The sequence below is a fragment of the Puntigrus tetrazona genome, chromosome 6 (assembly GCF_018831695.1).
Source record: "Puntigrus tetrazona isolate hp1 chromosome 6, ASM1883169v1, whole genome shotgun sequence".
Lineage (NCBI taxonomy): Eukaryota > Metazoa > Chordata > Actinopteri > Cypriniformes > Cyprinidae > Puntigrus > Puntigrus tetrazona.
Genome location: NC_056704.1, coordinates 15,363,784 through 15,383,642, shown reverse-complemented (window position 1 = coordinate 15,383,642; position 19,859 = coordinate 15,363,784). Strand labels below are relative to the sequence as shown.

Sequence of the window (19,859 nt, the reverse complement as noted above, 5' to 3'; positions counted from 1 at the left end):
AGTTTCCACATGAATTAGAAGTTCACCCTATTTTTAGTTTATTGTGAGAATTTGCGGGAAAAAACATTTTCTATTGGAATTTTCCCAAGTAATTGAAACGCTTTAATGTTTCATGTCAACAACCTGTGATATGATTATATAGTACAAAACTGGATTTGCAAATTAAAAACATAACTGTAAAGGATACTGGGATTTCTGGAGCTTGTCGGTGATGCTTTGAGGCCGAAGCAGCTGATCTTTTAATGTTCAGTGTGTGTGAGCTTCCCTGTGCTGTGACTCTCTCTCTCCATCTGCTTCTGTGTCTCATGACGCTCCATCTGCTTCTCAACAAAGAATCTTCATTCACTGCCAGTACTGAATCAATTCAATGTGAAGATTGTCTTTAATAAACAGGATTTCCATGTAGCAGAGCTGACGCAGTGAATCTTAAATGGTGTTTGGCTGAAGACAAAGCCTGTGGTCTAAAAGATCAAGTGATCCAAGTGTGGTTTTGATAGACGTCTGTTAAGGGAGTTACGATAAATCTGTAACTCATTCAGTTATAAGATAACCAGAATCATTGCTAGTCAAGCTATACAATTAGCTGCCTGCAAAATGCTAACAAAATGAAGCTACCTACACTGAGCTTACTGGGTTTTTTTAATAGCAATGTAGTGTTAAATAATACTACATTGTAACACGTTGGGAAAAAGTAGCTTTGCACTGAAAAGGCAACACTATTTTCACAGAAACTGAGCTAGAATACAAACTGCTGACAAAAAGATAAACACAACTGCAACAAACCTGAATACAGTTGCTGTTAATATAGTTTAATCGGTAGCATTTGTCTCTAACACTGTAACTTACTACTTTTCCTCAGTTATCACCTACTACAGTTTTTTTTGCCAATCTTCCGATTGATTGCCATCAGCATTCATTGCGCAGAGACACTTGAACAAAGCCACTTGGTTGGTTGTTTTGCTGGCAGGCAGCTCAAGGACTTGGCACATGTCACATACATTGGCACAAGAGCTGTACTTCCCCTCTTTAGTCTTACACTGAGTGCCCAGACCTCTACCAGATCTGGTGTGATTTAACATAATTACTCCAGAGCACTGCAGTGTCTTTGTACCGCTTGTAATGTACGGAGTTAAATTGTAATTGATGATAGTGCATAAACGTGCATACATTTTATTTTGCGTTATTTATCGAGGGATGAGAACCAGAAGGGTGTAAGTGACATTTTTGGTGAAATGGACACACATATATATATATATATATATATATACATATATATATATATATATATATATATATATATATATATATATATATATATATATATATATATATATAAAAACAAAAGCTCTTAATGAGCTAATTTTATTGGCAAAAGTACTGTCATCCATGAGTGTACAAATTTGTATAATAAAAATATAAATCAGCACACAAAGTCAGATCAAACTATTGTCGATGTTTTGTTTTGGATTTCCTATAAAGTTGGTGAAATGTCACTTATGTCTTTCTGGTTTTCACCCCTTTTTATTTGTGAAATATTAACAACAATTCCTGAATTCTTATCATTCTTGTCGCATTTCACTCTTAGAACTATTGTTGCTAAAATGCACTGAATTTTCCACCTTAATCATGCTTATGATTTTGGAGATCATATAGTGGTCAGTGCAGCTTATTTTAGTTTAATATGAATTTGCGGTTGATCTTAAGTGCAGTTTTATTAAGGCAAGTAGACCTGACCTTTATGGATGCTGTGCTGTAATTTCTGAGGTAAGCCATATATCTTGGTCAGATTTAAGAAATCCGTATTTGTTTTTTAACTTAACCACCCATTGAATGACATCTTGAAAGCTTGTTAGCAGACACGATGTTAAACATTGGCACTGCTAACATTAATTAAATTGAACATATTTTCTTTGTAAGAGTAGAGTTAACATCGCAAAACGTTTTTATTTATCTAATCACTGCTTTAGCAATGCCATTAAATCCATTATATTACATGAAAAACGCACAAGTGAGATGTCACGATCCTCTTTTGTAGGAACAAATCTTCACAGCCATTTCCAGTGTGGAGGTTATTTTACTTGTGCAGGTGCAGCGAGTGTTTACCGTTCATTTACTAAACACTCAATTATTCTGCCTGACTGTTGGTCTATTTCCATAACAATGGAAAAACGGCCTCCACTGTCCTTTTTACCAAATGAGTTGGCCAGGTTTAAGTGTTTGTTAGTCATAATGCGTCCATGCAACGTGACTGGGCCCTGTGCTTGGCTGAAAGTGAAGGAACCCAGCAAAAACATTATCATTACGGCATCTCAGTAAGCCTCTTCATAAACAAGCCCAAGCTAAGTGAAGAGGTTTTTCAGATAGCGTTATCTGAAATGTTGAGCGCTTCCTTGTTTAACCTTGTTTACCCCATACTTCTGCTTTGTTTCGTTTGTTAAAATGTCATAATTATAAAACTGTCATTTTAAAATTATGTTTAATTTAGCCTGCACTGTGTTTTGATTATGACATGACTGAGCATGTGGTTGCATGATTGATACCGACTGAATCCTTTGCATGTGTAATCATTGAATGGGTGCGTTTAGTAATTGTTTCAGTGATGTTCAGATATTATTTATGCATTTTTTATTAAACCGTTCACAAGTTCAGTAAGCTCAGTACGATTTTTTTTTAAGAAACCTATATTTTTATTCAGAAAAGATAATTCATCAAAAGGGACAGAAGAGTGACTGCAAAAAATATATACTGTTTTAAATGAATGCTGTTGTTTTTACATTTTTTATTTATCAAAAGTTAATTAATAACAATATTACTGTTTTGCTGTATTTTTGAACAAACATGCACAACTTTGGTGAGAATATGATGCTAATAACAATCTGACTCCAAACTTAGCAGAGGTGTGTAATACTGAAATATGTAATATCCACAATATTTAAACGTAATATGTAATTGTAGCAAATTCAGGGAGAGACTAGAAATGACAAGGCCATTAACACAATCTCAAATACTGCCTTTGAGAAAATAACTGTCATGGCAAAGACTAATATAGATCATGATACTTCTTTTGATAAATGTTTTGTTTGGAGAAGTTATAAAAGTTTTATCAACCATTCGAGAACAGTTAATTTAGTTGCATTCCCAAAGAAATGAACACAGTCCCATTAATCATGTATGTATGTTTGTTAGTGGAAAAATGCATAATGCATGTTATGGCAGCGAGTCTAGAGGCAGACTTGGCAACCCCATTTACTCCATGTTCAACAGCTTAATAGAGAGAGCCGATGGCTAATAGTTTTCCCTGTGCTGGCAAAGTGCGAGTTGCCATGAGCTATTAGTAATATCAGGCAACAATTCTTCCAATACTTTATGCTTTCAGATATTTTGTCGAAGCGATCAAAATGTGTTTTTGATTTGGATGTTGGACCAATTGCAAACAAAACATGCCTTGATGGGCAAAAGTTTCTAGCTGATCTGGCCATACATTTAGCCATCTGTCTTCAGACTTGCTAATGAATATTCTCAGATTAAGATCAGCACTCTGAGATGTAGAGATCAGCGTTGAGGTCACTGTAGCTGTGCAAATCATTAAAGAGAGAGTTTAAGATTATTGCTTGTGCTCTCTGATCTCTTCCGCCTGTGTGATGGCTCAACTCTCTCCAGATGAACTGATTGTTAAGCATTAATCCCTGTCTAAGTCAATCTGCCATGCTACCTCTGGCAGTGATATACTAGAATTAAACCATCCCACAGATTTATCTTAGTTTCTCTTGTTTTTTCCTCTGGATCCCCTGCTGAATACCAGTAGGAACTGGACCCTTCCTCATTTAATGGCACTGCTCTGAAGTTGCAGATGGTTTATGAGTTATGTTTATGATGGAAACGCTCTTGTTTGTGATAGGTGCTGCGATAATACAATCATTTGGATGCCGCTGTAGACATGTTAATGAGGGGGAAGATATTTTGTATATAAGTCTTTCTGCCCTTGACCCTTTGATGACATCAGGGGATTTTACTGTTCTGTAATAGAAAATACCAAAGTCATTCATTTCTCAATGTCATTTTTTGTATGAACCCTTTTCACGGACTGCAGTGATGCATTTCCATAGTTAATAAAATTGTAGGTCTAACAAAAATGTGTATATTTTTATTTTTTATGTAATGTTACAATGCATATTGCCTTAGAATTTTTTTAAATAAAAAACAGTACAAGAAAGTAAATACAAATTTGAAATTTGAAGTCTTTTTTTCATAATCAAGCCTCTTTTGGGAGGTTGGTCCCACTTTATATTAAGTGTCCCTAAGATGCTTAGTATGTAACCACAGTATAAGTCCACAATGTTACATAATAGTATATACACACATGGAACAACCTAAATGTGCAAAAGGACATTGGTTACAAGAAGTACTTTGGTAAAAGAAATTGTGACAACAATTTGTATAACAGTATTGGGAACAGTTTGATCCAGGGGGTAGGTTTAGGAGAAGATGGATCTGGAGTTGGTACACCACTGTAATACCAGGAACTGTCCACTTAATATAAAGTGTAACATTCTGGACTCCAACCACTATTTATATGTAAAGCCGCCCTTGCTGGCCATTAATTAAATACTATGTACTTGTATCAAAATGCAAGTACAGTGTACTTATTTTGGGCATATTGTTTTGCAAAACACTTTTGCTGCTATTGAGGTGGATACAGGTAAGGTTAGGGACAGGTTTGGTGGTATGGGTAGGTTTAAGGCTGTAAGGGATGTCTCAACAGTGTAATCATAAATGTAATTACAGAATTAATTACAGGTGTAATTATATATAGGTATTTTAAAAAATATAAGCACAATGTAAAAACATGTATGTACACAAAGTGCATTGTACCAAATAATTAAATGTATGACAGAATTTAAATTTTCGGGTGTTTTTCTCAGTGTCACAACAGAATCATGTGTCTTTAGTTATAATCTTTCAGTTTTTTCCGAAATGTCTTTTTTTTTCCAAAACAGTCTTTGTCTGATCACTTACTTTGTCTTTGTCTTAGTGATGAGCACAGACCGTTCTTCTCCTGACCCAGTTTCCCCTGTGGTGGACGTTTTTTCCTCTGGGGGTGGGGTTGGGATTTCAAGCTGAGTGTGTCTTTTGAGTATGTGCAGTCATTTATCTACTTCTGTGTGGATGAGAGTTTGTGAGCGTGTGTGTGTTGGTCTTTTGAGTACATGGCGTACGATGAAGCCACCTGGACCCGATGAAGTGAATAGGCGATTAGGTTCACATTTTGTGCTTGAAGATAGTTTACATTTTAGGTGAAATGACAGACAATGAGAGCCCTTGGCTTCCTGTTAATTTGTGGAATTTGACAGTATGTAGAGTGCAAATTTCTGCAGTGGAATTGAAGTACATTGAATATTGGTGCTTAAAATTAGCTTTTTGCCTTGTATCTGTGTTTTTTGTTATTCTGTTGCGAATGATGTTAATACGAGTCTATAGACAAATGCTTAAGCTGTACAGTACATGCAAAAACCTGACTTTTTATCTCAGTTAAGCTGTTATTTGAGATCAATGATCCATTTGTTAATGAATAAGCGCTCTCACTTATTAAAAAGCAGCATTATATTGTGTTATTTTGTACTGTTAATGTACCATGATAATGGTATGTATTTATGATCATGTCATGAAATGAGGTGACATGAAATGTCCATCTGCATCATGGCCATGATGAACACCATCCCATTACCCATTAGTGTGTTTTCCTTTTCTTCTGTTTTATCTGTCTCTGTTTGCCACTCTATTTTATATAGAGGATGCTGATTTGCTTTTTTCAGCCCCCAGCTGGCTTTGAAGCTTGACTAAATTATTCTGATACATTATTTTGCTCTGTGCTGAGTTAATATTGTTGTTGCATCATTCGTCAGTTGTTAATTGTTATATGGTGATTGCTGATTGTCATCATTATGGAGGTCTGTGTTAAACTGCTTCACAATGTTGTTGCTTGCTTGCTTGCTTACTTACTTGCGGGGTTGTCTGTGTTTGTTGTAAGGCTTTATGCACCAAACCAAGATGTTTGTACTGTGACAGCTTAGTACGAATACTAGGGATGCTCCGATCTGCATTTTTTGTTTCCAATGCTGATTCTGATACCTGGGATTCAGTATTGGCTGATACCGAGTACCCATTTGACACAAAAGTAAAATTAATATGTAAAATAAATATGTATTAACATAATTAAATAATAAATCATATGCATCCCTGTGACTAACCATGATGTTCCATACGGGCGATGACCACTTAGTGCCACTCTCACCTGAGACAGGCAGCAGAGATGCAGCACAGACACTGTTTGCCCATCATGATGATGTTTGTATTGATAAAGGGTCAATTAATTTGAATATTTTAGCATTTTAAATTGTCATACTTTTAACAAATGAAGCATTAACTGTAACTCAATTGATTGTGTTGTTATTTCAAAGTCAACTTTTCATTTCATTGTCTGTCCTCATAAAAACACATTACACACACGCACGCGAAATGTAAATAGTGCACATAGAAAATGAACACATTAATTTCTAGTTTTGGTACTTTGTAATTAGTTTAGTGTCAAATGTAAATAAGTTAATTGTAAATGCGTGCTGGCCTTTGTTATTAAGCTGCTGAGCCACCACAGTCATTTAAACATACAAAATGGCATGGTAAAATAACATGGTATTTTTGGTTCATGGAAATGGTGAATAGGATGCAATACTAACATGAACTGTTAATGAAACATGGAAACTGCTCCAGAAAAGTATCAGTATACCTTCCTGCAAATCCCGCAGTACCATTTATGTGATTTATTGGTAGTGTACTTTTATTTCACTTATTGCATGTTCGTAGATTCTGCAATTTTTCAAACAACAGTACAACGCCAAGCGCAACATGCATAAACGCCTCGTCCATTTGCGGACATGCCACTTACTACTGATTGGCTACAAGTTTGTTTTGCTACTTGGTCCCCGACTCTTTTCTAAAGCATTTTTTTTATAATACATACAGGATCATGTGACTGAACATATAGATTTGCCATCACAGAAATAAATGAGTCTTAATGCAGTCTTTACTACTGTATGCATGTTGTATTATATACTATAGCATATGGTTTTACATGATGTCATCTGTAACATCGGTAACATGAAGTTCTTTGTGATGGAATATTGGCATTTACACTTGTGTTTGTTGGATAAGAAGCTCTTAAAAAACTTTCTTGGCTATAATAGCTAAATCTTGATGTCACAGATGATTGCCAGCTCTTTGGCACTTGCAGTGTCCCCAGCATTTTCTCTGACAATTAATCTTTGTTGCTTTTAACCACCACTGTTTTTTTTTGGTTGCTGTAGTCTCTAAAGTCATGAATACTATCTATCTTTATTTTCACATACCGTATTGTCTTTTCCTGTTTGCATAAGTGGACGGTTAGCTCTGTCATTTTCTTTGGCCTTCACTTCATGAGTTAGCTAGTGGTAATCACGTTACCACTTCCGTCTCTATGCTTACATACGAAGACTATTATTTTCATAGCCATTAATTAGTGTTATGCTGTGTTTAGAAATCCCTCTTGTCAAAAAATGGACTTAAGCCATCTCATGGGGGTTAGCTTATATGGAAAGTGTGACCACGCTGGAGTTTGTGTTTTTGCCGACTGTAATCTGCTTTAGCAGCATGTTCGGATGCATCCCAGACTGCACTGATATACACTGTAGTTGCTTTTGTCTTTGCCAGTATGTGGATTTAAGTGAAACGGTGATATGTCAAGGTTCAGATTTAAATTCTTAAAGTGCTTGATCCATGTGAACCATAGATGACGCAGATGTGATCTTTAAAAGCTACTCCTTTGAGTATGTTTTGCAAAGTGACACATTTCAAAGTATCATGTTGATGTCGTTTGATGTCACCGTTGTATTTTGGTGCCACTACTGTTCTTATTTGTAAGTTTGCAACACATTTAGACCCTTTTATGAGCCGGAAAATCTGGAAAGCATTACCACCTATTATATGCTGAATTACAGTTAAGTATATTGTTCGTACAAAACAGTTATTTTCTATCTCAAATAGTGTAAACAAACTAACCACTAATTACATAAAATCTTATTTGTGTCAAACCTGTTTCAAGAGCTCTTTGCATATAAACATATTATTAATTTATTCACCCTGAAAAAGGCAAAACTGCTGGATTGCTTATGTAGCATTATACCCCTATACCGTACTCTACCAGAAGATCCTGATTATGTAATAGTCCACTTAATGCAATCATAATACTAAATTCAAAAATATCTAAGCCTGATTCATATTCAGAATAGATTTGCAAGAGACAAATTATTTAAAACAGTTGACTCACCAGTAATTACTTTTCAGGTATACAAGGAGATGCAAATAGTATACAAACAGAATTATTATTTTAAGTAGTTTGACCTTTGAGAAAAAAAAAAAAATAAATAAAAATAAAATATATATATATATATATATATATATATATATATATATATATATATATATATATATATATATATATATATATATACGTTTTAGAATTGGGATCGGTTCTCACTATTAGCTATAGTAGCTTATTAGCATGCCTGCTAATATAGCTTTTATTAGCCATTTAACATATAAAGCACATATTCTATGACTGTATTCTACATCCCTAATCTTACCCAATAACATTTAATGTATAACAAATTAGGATTTTATTGAGGCAAAAGTTGTAGTAAATGGTTTGTTAATATAGTGAGAATTTGACCATTAAATAAAGTGCGACCAAATACAAATTAATATAACAATTTATAATGCAATTTCTTTTAATGTTTTTATTCTAGCAACAGTTTATTACAATTTATTGAAATTACAAACACAAGACAAGCGTAATAATGGATAGCAGCTGTGGAAAAACTAAAAGCAGTCTTGCCCAAATTAATAAAAAGCCTGTTTCAAAAGCTCATTTAACAGTCAGGTGTTCAAAAGCCCCGGATCAAGTTCATTTTCAAGTCCTGCCTTGACCTGTTTTATTCCCTTTACAGAGCAGATCTGCAAATAAAGCTTTCAGCTTCTGTTTTCACATCGATCTCTAACACTTTTACCTCTGGAGATTTGTATATTTAAATATAGTCGATTTCATTACATGCACAACCCCAAAGTAAACTGGCCAGTTTCATGTTGTTAAATTTAGTCTCTTTTTCCATTTTCCCCTTTTATCCTCACCACTGTGAACTTCCATTACAACTGCTCCTCCTTAGTTGTACTGATTGGCATGTTTTTTAATTAGACAAAGCAGCGCTTGCTTAGAAGAAATGTGTCAAAAACAGTGAAACATGTAAGGCAAAGAAAAAGTAGATGTGTGAAGGCAATGTCTGGGAATTTTCTCTGAAGTCTCGAGAATTAGATTCTCTCTCTGGTTTTGCTCTCAGCCAGACGGCAGTGCTTGAGTCTGTGGATGTGTTAGGAAATATTTAGTAAAGATCAATAATGCAATCCGCCATGTTGGAGCTCCCTGTCGCTGCAGAGGCTTGACTGGATCAATGCCTGACTCAGAGCCCTTCAGGCCCCATAGCTGCACAATCATGTCCTCATATCCAAGTAACTATATGGGTATTTACTGTACACTGAGTTTGAGGATGTTTTGACTATTTAAATTATGTGAGGACCATGCTTAATTTTACTCCAGTGTAAGGCTGTGCAATATCATGTTTTTTGATTGTGCATTATTAAAATCGATATACTGCACATCACGAAATACATTCAAATGTTAACTCACAGGATTAAATGATTTGCATGTACTTTAAAGCCTTGGCGTTTAAACATTTCATTTGCTCGTTGTTCTGTCATGTTTTCTTCTGAGCATGTACATCTGAAACGTGTGCACACTAAAAAGCCTGTCAAACAGTGACTGATTACAGCACTAAGTCATCTTTTGTGTTTAATTGCACTAATACTGTCCAAAACACACAAGGTTTACATTTAAAGGAACACACCACTTTTTTTTTTTTTTTTTTTAAATAGACTCATTTTTAACTCCCTAGAGTTCAGCAGTTTATTTTTATCATTGTTGAATCCATTCAGTGCCTAGTTATATTAGAACATACTGTAGTTTCTAGTAATATCAGCTTAGAAAATCACCACTAGAAAATCTGTGCTATCGCCAGACCCGGAGATCAGATGAATGGTTTCAAAACTGGTAAAACTCAATTGTTTAACTCTAAGGGAGTTAGAAAATGAACCTATGTTCCTTTAAGCACCTGATTATGGCTACAGTGAAGTGTTGAGAGGAACTTGATTGTTTAATGCAAATGCTTTCTTGTTGTTGATGCTGAAATCAATTCTGTACCGGCGGTCAGCAGTGTGATTCAATAATAGATTCAGTTCATTCTTTGATCTGAAATGTCAAAGGACTTTGGACATAAGCCATTTCAGCACTCTTTCTTTACAAACATCAACCCACTTACATTCACACACACACACACACACACACACAAATACACACACCCACAGTTAAAACTAATTTATAAATTCATCATATGCCATGCGTCTGTGAGGATAAAGTGTGTGTTTGTGAGCCATTTCAAATCAGAGAACTAACAATATCTCTTCACACCACAGGATTGAAAAAACGCACCAGGAAGGCCTTCGGGATACGGAAGAAAGAAAAGGACACTGACTCTACGTAAGTTTCACTGATTTACATACCATCTATAAAGCCTGCTGTAAGAATTTTATATGAATTTTTAATTATCAAAAGCTTGCTGAAAAAACAGTTTTAGTCCTTCTGATGTCTGATTAATAGTTTATACTTTTTAGCTGGTAAAATGCCTTTTTAGAGTAATTGTAGAATTGCCTCCTTAGGTAATACTTGTATCTTTTTGCTGCTAAATCTTTAATGATTTTTATAAAGTAAAAGAAAGAATAACTTACGTATAGTTAGTTATATTTAAAGATGAACACTTTTGCTTGATTATTTTAATAGTGATTCACTTTTAAATATAATCTTACTAAGACCTACTATTGGGAAATAAAGAGTAACAACTGGTATTTATATGCAATTTAGTATTAATATGCCAGTAGTATTAATATAGTTCTCATTGACAATAATTATAAGTTATAAGTTGTAAGAATTATAGCTTACTTTATAGCCATATAAATGTCATTAACTGCACTAAATTACATATTTTGGCTTAATGTGGGCTTCTGAATATGATTTTGTGTAAAGGTTCAATAATGGTTCAATAATGATCCATTCAAATATTTGCTTGTCTATTATCTCATATATCAGACCTTACAGGATTCGTGAACAACTTATAATAGCAGTGCTTCCTAAAGGCAGGCTGATGAATCCCTGTTTTCTGCTTCATGGTGATGTAGATGATGCCTGTTTTGAGAGCGCGTGCCTGTTTGGGGCCCATAGCACAGGTGTTTCTGTGCCTCAGAGCGAAGCCTGGCTAATTGCTTCTGTGCTTGAGTTGAGAAAAATAGAGGCTTGCATGTTAAGTGGGCATTAAAGACCTCTCTGTCTCTCTCTTTGTCTCTTTCTTTTGTTTTCCCTGTTTTTAGGGGGTCACCAGACAGAGATGGTGGAGTAAGTGCCTCTTAACTTACAGAATCTTTTCAAGAGCCAGAATTAATATTTTGGAATTTAAATCAATGTTTGTTTTAAATAGTGCTCATGAAGTTGATGATTAACATAGCTGATAATTAATCAAATGTTTAGCATTGTTAATGTATGTATTCAGTTCACTTCGTTCTTTGTGGGTTTTTTTTTTAATTATTAATTTAAATATTCTGAGCTAATTAGAGCTACATACGGCACACACACAAACATGCATACACGCAAAAAACCCTAGATCTCTCATTTGATGAAACATTTTTATGGGTAATTTATTTATAAAATAAGCCCAGATTAGATTCAACAAAAGTTGAGTCATTTGCATTGTTTGTGTGGCGAAATTTAGTTATCGAAATATTGAAAGCAGTTAGTGAAATATTTACTTACAATGCTTTATAAAAATGTTAATTTCATTCAGTATTTTAAAAAAGTAACAGCTATATTTTTATATTTTTTCAATTGTTAAAAACTAAGTTAAACGGTACACTATTAATAATTATTTTTGCCATATTCAACCCTTTTTTTAACTTCTCTTTTTACTGCTTGTGTTGTTTTGACAAGTGCATTAAAGGGATAGTTCACCCAAAAATTACAATCCACAAACTCAAAAATTACAATGAAATGTAAAGCAGTAAAATGTTATGCATGGCTTTGTAATGTAATTTTTTTATTTAAATCCTTATTGGAAATAGAAATATTCTGACAAGGAGAAAAAGTGTAATAATTCAAATGATGTCTCTATTTTCTGTATGATGGATGACCATGGCTCAGGAGTCCCAAGAGACTGAATCGGTACAGAAAACATAGAGAGTGCATAGTTCTCTAGCTTGTCTAGTCTAACACTAGAACCAAATACTCACTAAGCACCTGTAGATTCCTCCAGCGGCACCCCTAAATAGGCTAAGCTGTTCTAATCTAGAGATCAGTGAATCTGAGTGATGTTACTAAAGTTGTGTTTTGATTTGCTCAGCCACAGAAAAAGACCAACGGTGCTCCAAATGGCTTCTACGGGGAGATTGATTGGGACAGATATGTAAGTACATCTTTTTTAATAGCCTGATGATACTCCGCAAGGCATGGCAGTTCAAGCCTGCTACATTAATGGCTATTTAATTTAAGCTATTAACAAAATACCACCGCATCTGTAATGAAGACTGACTTTAGTTCTTTTCTTTTGCAGAACTCGCCTGAGTTAGATGATGAAGGATATAGCATCAGGCCAGAAGAGGAAGAGGAGATATCCTTACATTTTGCCAAAATTACGAAAATTTGAATCATTGAATTTTCTTTTCTTTTTTTGTGAAAAAAACAAAGCTGTAGTGCTTTTTTGATGTTGTAGCTTTTTTTTCACCTACACAGCTTTTGACTTTACATATTTTTTACATTAAGTTTTAAAAAATGCTGATTGTGTTGTAATAATTCACAACTGGTCCCTTAACAGCCTTCCACCAGCCCCCAAAGAAAAGTCTCACTTTTTCTCCTCAAGTGAGTCTGAGGAAGAGGAGGACCACACTTAAAAAAGTTTAAAATCAAAATCAGACCGCTGCCAGCAGACGCTAACATTGCAACTCCCTCGGTAGATGAATTAAAAGCCTCCATAGGCAACATAGCTCTGTCTCCCTCGCCTCTGGTGAGTCCAACCAATGTTACCCATGCATCCAAAGCTGTTTCCTGTGACTTTTCACACTTACATATATCACATGGCAATAGTCTCTGTTATGTTATGTGTTAAAGGTTTTCTAATTTGTACTGATTTTTACATCCCTTTTACAAAAGATGTATATTAAATGTAGATATATAGTATTCCCTACAGTGAATGTACACTTTAATTCTTCTGCTGTGGTGTTGTGAATAAGCCTATTGCGTCCTGCTAATACCTGGCTTTTCTGATATTGACTGTAACTCTCAGCGCATGTTGTAGAGCCAATTTACTGGTGCTTTGTGTTTCTGTCAGTAGGGAGAGGAAGCAGTCTGTTGCACTGTTACAGATTTTATTTGCACTGTATAAGGAAGCTCATGAAATGGAGGAAGTGCTTTAAGTTCTTTATTAACCTTGTCAACTCAATTTTATAGTCACATGATGACACAAGCCACGAGCCAGACTTGGCTTACAGTACAAATTGCTTGTTCTTGTGGATTGTTGCTTGTAGTGTGTGCTTAATATGAGGCTATCATCAGGCTGTGGGGGCTGTTTCTAGAGAGAGCAGTGTGAGAAATTCAGATAGAGCTGCCTGCCATTTTAATAGTCCAAAAACGCCTACCTGCCATTTCACTAAAACATTTCAGCAGTCAACATAGCTGCATCCTGTTAAATAAAGCTCTTATGAGCTTTAAATGAATTTCTAGGATGTACCTTGAGCAAGAAGGTCTAGGTTTGTGTGCCTTATATATACAGCATTTAGGAGATGAATATGTCTGTGTGGGCAGCATTCATTCTCCACTGGCTCAAAACAGACTTATTTAACAAATAAATATTACAGGTAAACTACACTTTATTTTGTTCAACAAAGCATTACATTTGACAAAAAATGGCAGTAAAGTAATTTACAATTTTACAAAATAAATGCTATTTGTTTTTTTAATATGAGAAACATTTCTGAAGGATGTGATGATGAAGATGAGTAATGTTTCCTGAAAATTAAGCTGTACTATTACAAGAGAAAAATACTTTTATAACTTTAAAATATGCGACCCTGGATCACACAAACCTTACGTCACTGCACAGGGTATATTTGTAGCAGTAATATATATATATAAAAATTATTAACTTAATTATCAAAATTATTGTATCCAAAACCTTTTTGATTAGTGATATGCATTGCTAGGAACTTCATTTAGACAACTTTAAAGGAGATTTTTTCAGTATTTAGATTTTTTTGCACCCTCAGATTCCAGATTTTCAAATGGTTGTACCTCGACCGAATTTTGTCCTATTCTAACAAATTGCAATAATATTTAATTTTTACTGTACTTTTTGCAGCCTTGGTAAGCAAAAAACATTACCAACCCCAAACCAAATTTTCTATAGCCCTGATTAGCATACTACATATGACAGAAGATACAGCTTTTACTGATACAATTTTCCTAAACAACCATATGATTTTAATATTTGTTCACTCATTAGTTGATTATTGAGAACATCTCGCTCATGTGATGTGTGTGCAGTTATAAAAGATTCCAGAAAGACTTCCTGTACTGAAGTACTGACTTTTAAAAACTTTTTGTACATGAAGTCATCTGAAGTTCATCTGATGGAGGTCATTCAGATAAGATATAGCGCAGATGAGTCTTATCTGACTTACTGTTGTTATCTGTCAAAGTGAGTAGGAGTTTCAGGTGGAGTCTCATACTGAAGTGTCACTCTGTTCTCTCTCAATAATTCAGCTTGGAAACTGGGCACAATGACTCCAGTGCATGGTGCGGCAGGTCTACAGACTGAGCACAGCCATCCAGAGCCCGTCACATGATGAACTTGCTCTCTAAATTATTCACAAACGCTGATACATGTAATTCCGTCAATGCGCTTTCAATCAATCTTGCTCTGATCTACAACTCAGGACCACCTACTGGGGTGTTTCTTGTTCTGCCTTGTTCCAAAAATTAATTGGCACTCAGATTGGTCTTTAGCTGTCGCAAAGTAATTATCTTTTCTGGGGTTTTCATTAGCTCTTATTCCCAAAGTTCAATTTGAATCTGCGCATTTATGAATTGCTCTCACATTATGCTCAATGAATGCAAACCACTTTTAACTTTGAGCACATTTACTAAAATAGTGCAGTTTATTTAGCTAGCTTCATGAACTGATTGCATTGTGCATGGTGTGAAATGTGTAGAATAAAATAGTTCCATAGCTTCCTAAATCCATGATAAAGTAACAGTAATGATCTGATATCTCAATAGTTATTTTTCTTTTTTAGCAGTGTTGTGTTATGTAAAGGAACTATATCTTCGAGCAGAAGGAAGTTACTAATGTGACTAAACAGGATGCTCAAGCAAAATAGAACTACGAAAGCACCACAAATATGAAGTTGTTTAGATTCCATGCAGGAAAGTGATATTTATGATATGCATCTAGTACACCTTAAAGTTTGGGCTAAATGCTTAGATTTATACAGTAACAATACATTCAGGATTCATTCAGTATAAAATAAAAAAAATTGCCTTTATTAAAAATGTAAATATGCTGTAACATTATAATTGTTTAATTTTGGTCAGTTGCTTTATCCTTGCTAAATAAAAGTATTAAATCCTTTCAAATAAATGGAAAGTGCTGCATATTCAGGAAATGTAAATAAATTAATAAAAGTGTAATTCACATTTTGCATAAAAATCATTCTTGTATTATATGTCCTAATGTGCATAAAATATGTGTAACTAATGGTTATTTCTTTAGGGAATTCATCCTAATGTCTTGTACTCTGAATTTTGAAAAATGTTTATTATTGAAATTCACTTTGTTCAGTGCATTGGAATGCCTGACATTCCTTACTCATGAATTAAATATCAGTCACATGCCCATCCTGTGCCATGGCAACCTGTGCGTATGTGTGTAACGATGGTGATGGATTAACCATGAATACTCGTCAGAAGAAAGTGTGAGCAAAGGTTGAACAACAGAAGCTCTACAATAGAGAATGTGCTCTCATTGTATAAGAGCAGAGTGATAATACATTCGGCTTGTTGTATTCTCTACTGTACTTCACCTGTGTAGTCAGAGAAGAGATATTGCATCCAGCCAGCCATCCAGAACGCTGGGTGAGATAAATGTAACGGTGGAGTTATAGTCGAGCAAGAACAGAGCACAAAGGCATGGGGTTCTTTATATAGCACACCTCCCCGCCAGGTGCTGTGTTCCAGCTGGTGTTCATGTTTTATTGATAAGGTTTGCTTCTTTATTAAGCCTCTTGTATATGGGCAGTCATCCAGGAAGAGTTAATAAAGCTACGCATGGGAAAAGCTCCGTGCTCAGATCTTGTTTGATCATTCGACAGTCTTAATTCCAAGCTAGGTAACAGAATGTAGAAATGCAGCAAGCAGGAGTTGACTGGAGCTGTGACCAACAAAAATGTTTCATTTGCTCAGCCTAATGTTGCTTTTTTAAATCCATGGGAATTAAATTTTAAATGTGCAAATTTTTACATAATAGAGATTTCTATTTCAAATAAATGGTGGTCTTTTGAATGTTTCATTTCATCAAAGAATTAAAAATTTTACGATTTCAACAAAAATTATTAGATTGAGGTTTTTTTAAGGATCTTGTCACATGTCTCCTGACTGCAAATTCTGCTTTGCAGTCACGGAATAAATTACAGATTAAAATAGAAAATAGGTAGGTAGATTGTTCCAGAGTTTGGGTGCTAAATAGAAGAAAGATCTGCTGCCCCCAACCAATTTTAATATCCTAAGTATAAGTCATAAGTTTTGAGAGCATGGCGTGCGTGGAGGACTATAATGTGATAAGAGCTCGCTTAAGTAGGGAGGAGCTAATCCATTCAGGGCTTCATAAGTAATAAACAGGATTTTAAAATGTATATGTTTGATAGGAGCCAGTGCAGTGTTAACAGAACTGGGCTAACGAGGTCATACTTCCTGGTTCTAGTAGGACTCTATCTGCTGCTTTTGGACCCGCTTTAATTTGTTTAACAAGCGTGCAGAACAACCATTTAAAAAAGCATTACAGTAGTCTAACCTCAAGGTCTTAAACACATGAATTAACATTTCTGCATTCGACGTTGAGAGCATAGGTTGGAATTTATATATGTTTTTAGATGGTGAAAACACAAGGAAAACCTAGGTGTGCTATCAAACTGTGCTATCCTAATTAATGAAGAAGAATTGACAGAGCAGTCATCAAGTGTAAAACAGTGTTGTAGATTATTACATGTGGGGTTTTTAGGTTTGATAATTAACACCTCTGTTTTTCTGAATTTAGCACTAAGAACTCATCATCCAGTTTTTTATATTGACTATACATTCCATTAGTTTCTCAATTTAGTATAAATATAGAGCTGAGTGTCATCAGCATAACAGTGAAAGCTTACACCCTGTCTCCTGATAATATCAAAATTAAAAAAAGACTGCGGTGAAATATAATTTGAATTTTTTTAAACAAGCATGTGTTTATTTTTTTTTTTTTTTTTCCCAAAAAGATCTTGATCTGTTGCCAGATTTCGCTGATATGCTTATTAGCTGCGATATATTTTGTGCTGGAGGCGATATCTGTGGCTGACACCAAAAAATTGGCAAAATGGGTTTGCACAGTGTTGCATCATACTGTGATCTGTGTGCAGACATTTCTGCCATGTCATTGCTCTCAAATTCTTCTGTAATGTGTTTGTGCATGCTTACCAGCACTATACTAATGTAGATCATGCTCCCTCTTCTGTCTCTCTACCTGTCTGTCTGTTTCTTTCTACTGGCTGATATAGAGGAATAGTCCGGTAAGCTGTTTATACTTTGTCTTACTCTTCTGGAGTGACATCTTCTCACGTTTCTCATTTGGCATGGTGAAGGTTGCATGCTCTGTGGCTAATAAGTCATTAACACCTGATCTTAGGTCAGTTAGGGTGCTAAGGGATGGACTAGTAGGTGCTGAAACAAACAATAGACTCTAGTATGGAGCCATTTTCGTCTCAATAATAATTCACACAAAAGACATGATGCAGACCTACGTGACCAAATTAGATTATGAACCCTAATTCAGTGTTAAAAAAATAAAACGGTACACCGTAACTAGACTAGTTAACTAAAATGGTCAAATAAAACATACCCAGCTAATGCGCCTCATATGCCCACAGTGGGTTATGATTGGTCAGTTGACAGATTCAAATCTGATTGGTTAAAGTGAAGTCTCAAAAAGGTTAGGAATTTTGATTGTGTTCTTTTGCATCTGGTGTTTGTGCATGTTTTAACTTCATCATTTTTAAAGTGTTTATTATTTGAATGAGTGGGCAGCCTTAGTCATCTGCCTAACTCTTCCATTTAAGTGTTTGGTTGCATGCCAGTCTTTCTGCTTGTCTACTTTTGGCTTCGATTGGTGGTGACCATTACTTACAGTCTATAGGATTAGACTTTGCCACTGGTACATCAGCCTAATCACTGCAAACTCACAAGCCAGACTGAACTCAGAGCCCTTGTTCCTGGACTTAATCCAGCTATGAAGAATGAAGGAATAGGAAAAAATGGGGTTAACTTGGAGTGAGCAGGAACGGATGTCCACAGCTAGAGCGAATGTCAATGTCATTTAGTTTGCATTATAACTGTACAATTGGTCTAGTATCATGACCACAATTTGACATACAGCATTTTTTGAAGTGACTTGTGCGCAGTACGTACTTTTTATGCATTTAGATCCTCTGAAGACTAAACAGTGCTGAGACAAGCAGCACTGCACAGGTGCAGCGTTGGCAATAGACGCATGAATACCATAATCAAGAATTGCTGAAAACTGGAAAAGTGTCTTTTAAAGCAGAGTATTTCCAAGTTATTTAGAGTAGACCTAACATAAGATGAGATCTTAATAGAGATATGAATGTTATCTTCACGGTTCCATATTTCCACCATCTTTATTATAATTTTAAATGATAAACAGATAGATTTTTTTATTTAATCTTAATTTAACTTTGCCATTGCCTTCCTTGGTTTTTGTAATGAAAACATTGTTAAATAAAAATCATTATTAAAACACATCATAAAGGTAAACATTTAGGAACAGAGGTTGTTTTTGATCGAAGTCTGTATTACTGATTTATCACTTTCTGACCAGTGTCTCTTCTCTCTTCCTTTTTGCTGGTCACAGAGACGTAGCCCGGTAAGTGTCTTCTAACATAATTTTGCTGTTTTCCAAGTTCTAGAACCACTTTGTTATTCAGTTGAAAAAGTTATACAGAGCAGAACTTTTGAATTTTGAGTATACTTTAGAATAGATGCATAGAGAGATGATATTCTTTATATAAATGTAAATGTCGGAATCGGTATCATTTTTATCAATAATGACTACTCTTTATAGACATCGCTGTTCATTAACATAAGCACTTTTATCCACGTTCTCTTTTACACAGCTGGTCGTTTCTAGCTAACTGAATGGCTAATGTTAATAAAAGTACCGCTTACTTGTGTGCTCCCATGTTACCAAAAAATGCTTGCTTTGGAAATCAAACTAATGCCTTTTTATGATTTGTAGTCTTTGTGTATTAGAGCCTTGCCTAAAGCAAGTTCTTAATCTAAATATGATAGCTATTATCTG

General features: G+C 35.0%; 1 protein-coding gene across 1 annotated transcript in view; it reads left to right on the top strand.

Moving 5' to 3' along the window:
* Nucleotides 1–19,859, top strand: part of sgip1a (SH3GL interacting endocytic adaptor 1a) — a 49,195-nt gene that overhangs the window by 10,481 nt on the left and 18,855 nt on the right. The window contains 9 exon segments of the mRNA XM_043242571.1: nt 10,615–10,678; nt 11,563–11,587; nt 12,386–12,406; nt 12,585–12,647; nt 12,795–12,841; nt 13,062–13,120; nt 13,123–13,244; nt 18,043–18,054; nt 19,413–19,424. Of these exon segments, the coding sequence (XP_043098506.1) occupies nt 10,615–10,678; nt 11,563–11,587; nt 12,386–12,406; nt 12,585–12,647; nt 12,795–12,841; nt 13,062–13,120; nt 13,123–13,244; nt 18,043–18,054; nt 19,413–19,424 (425 nt within the window).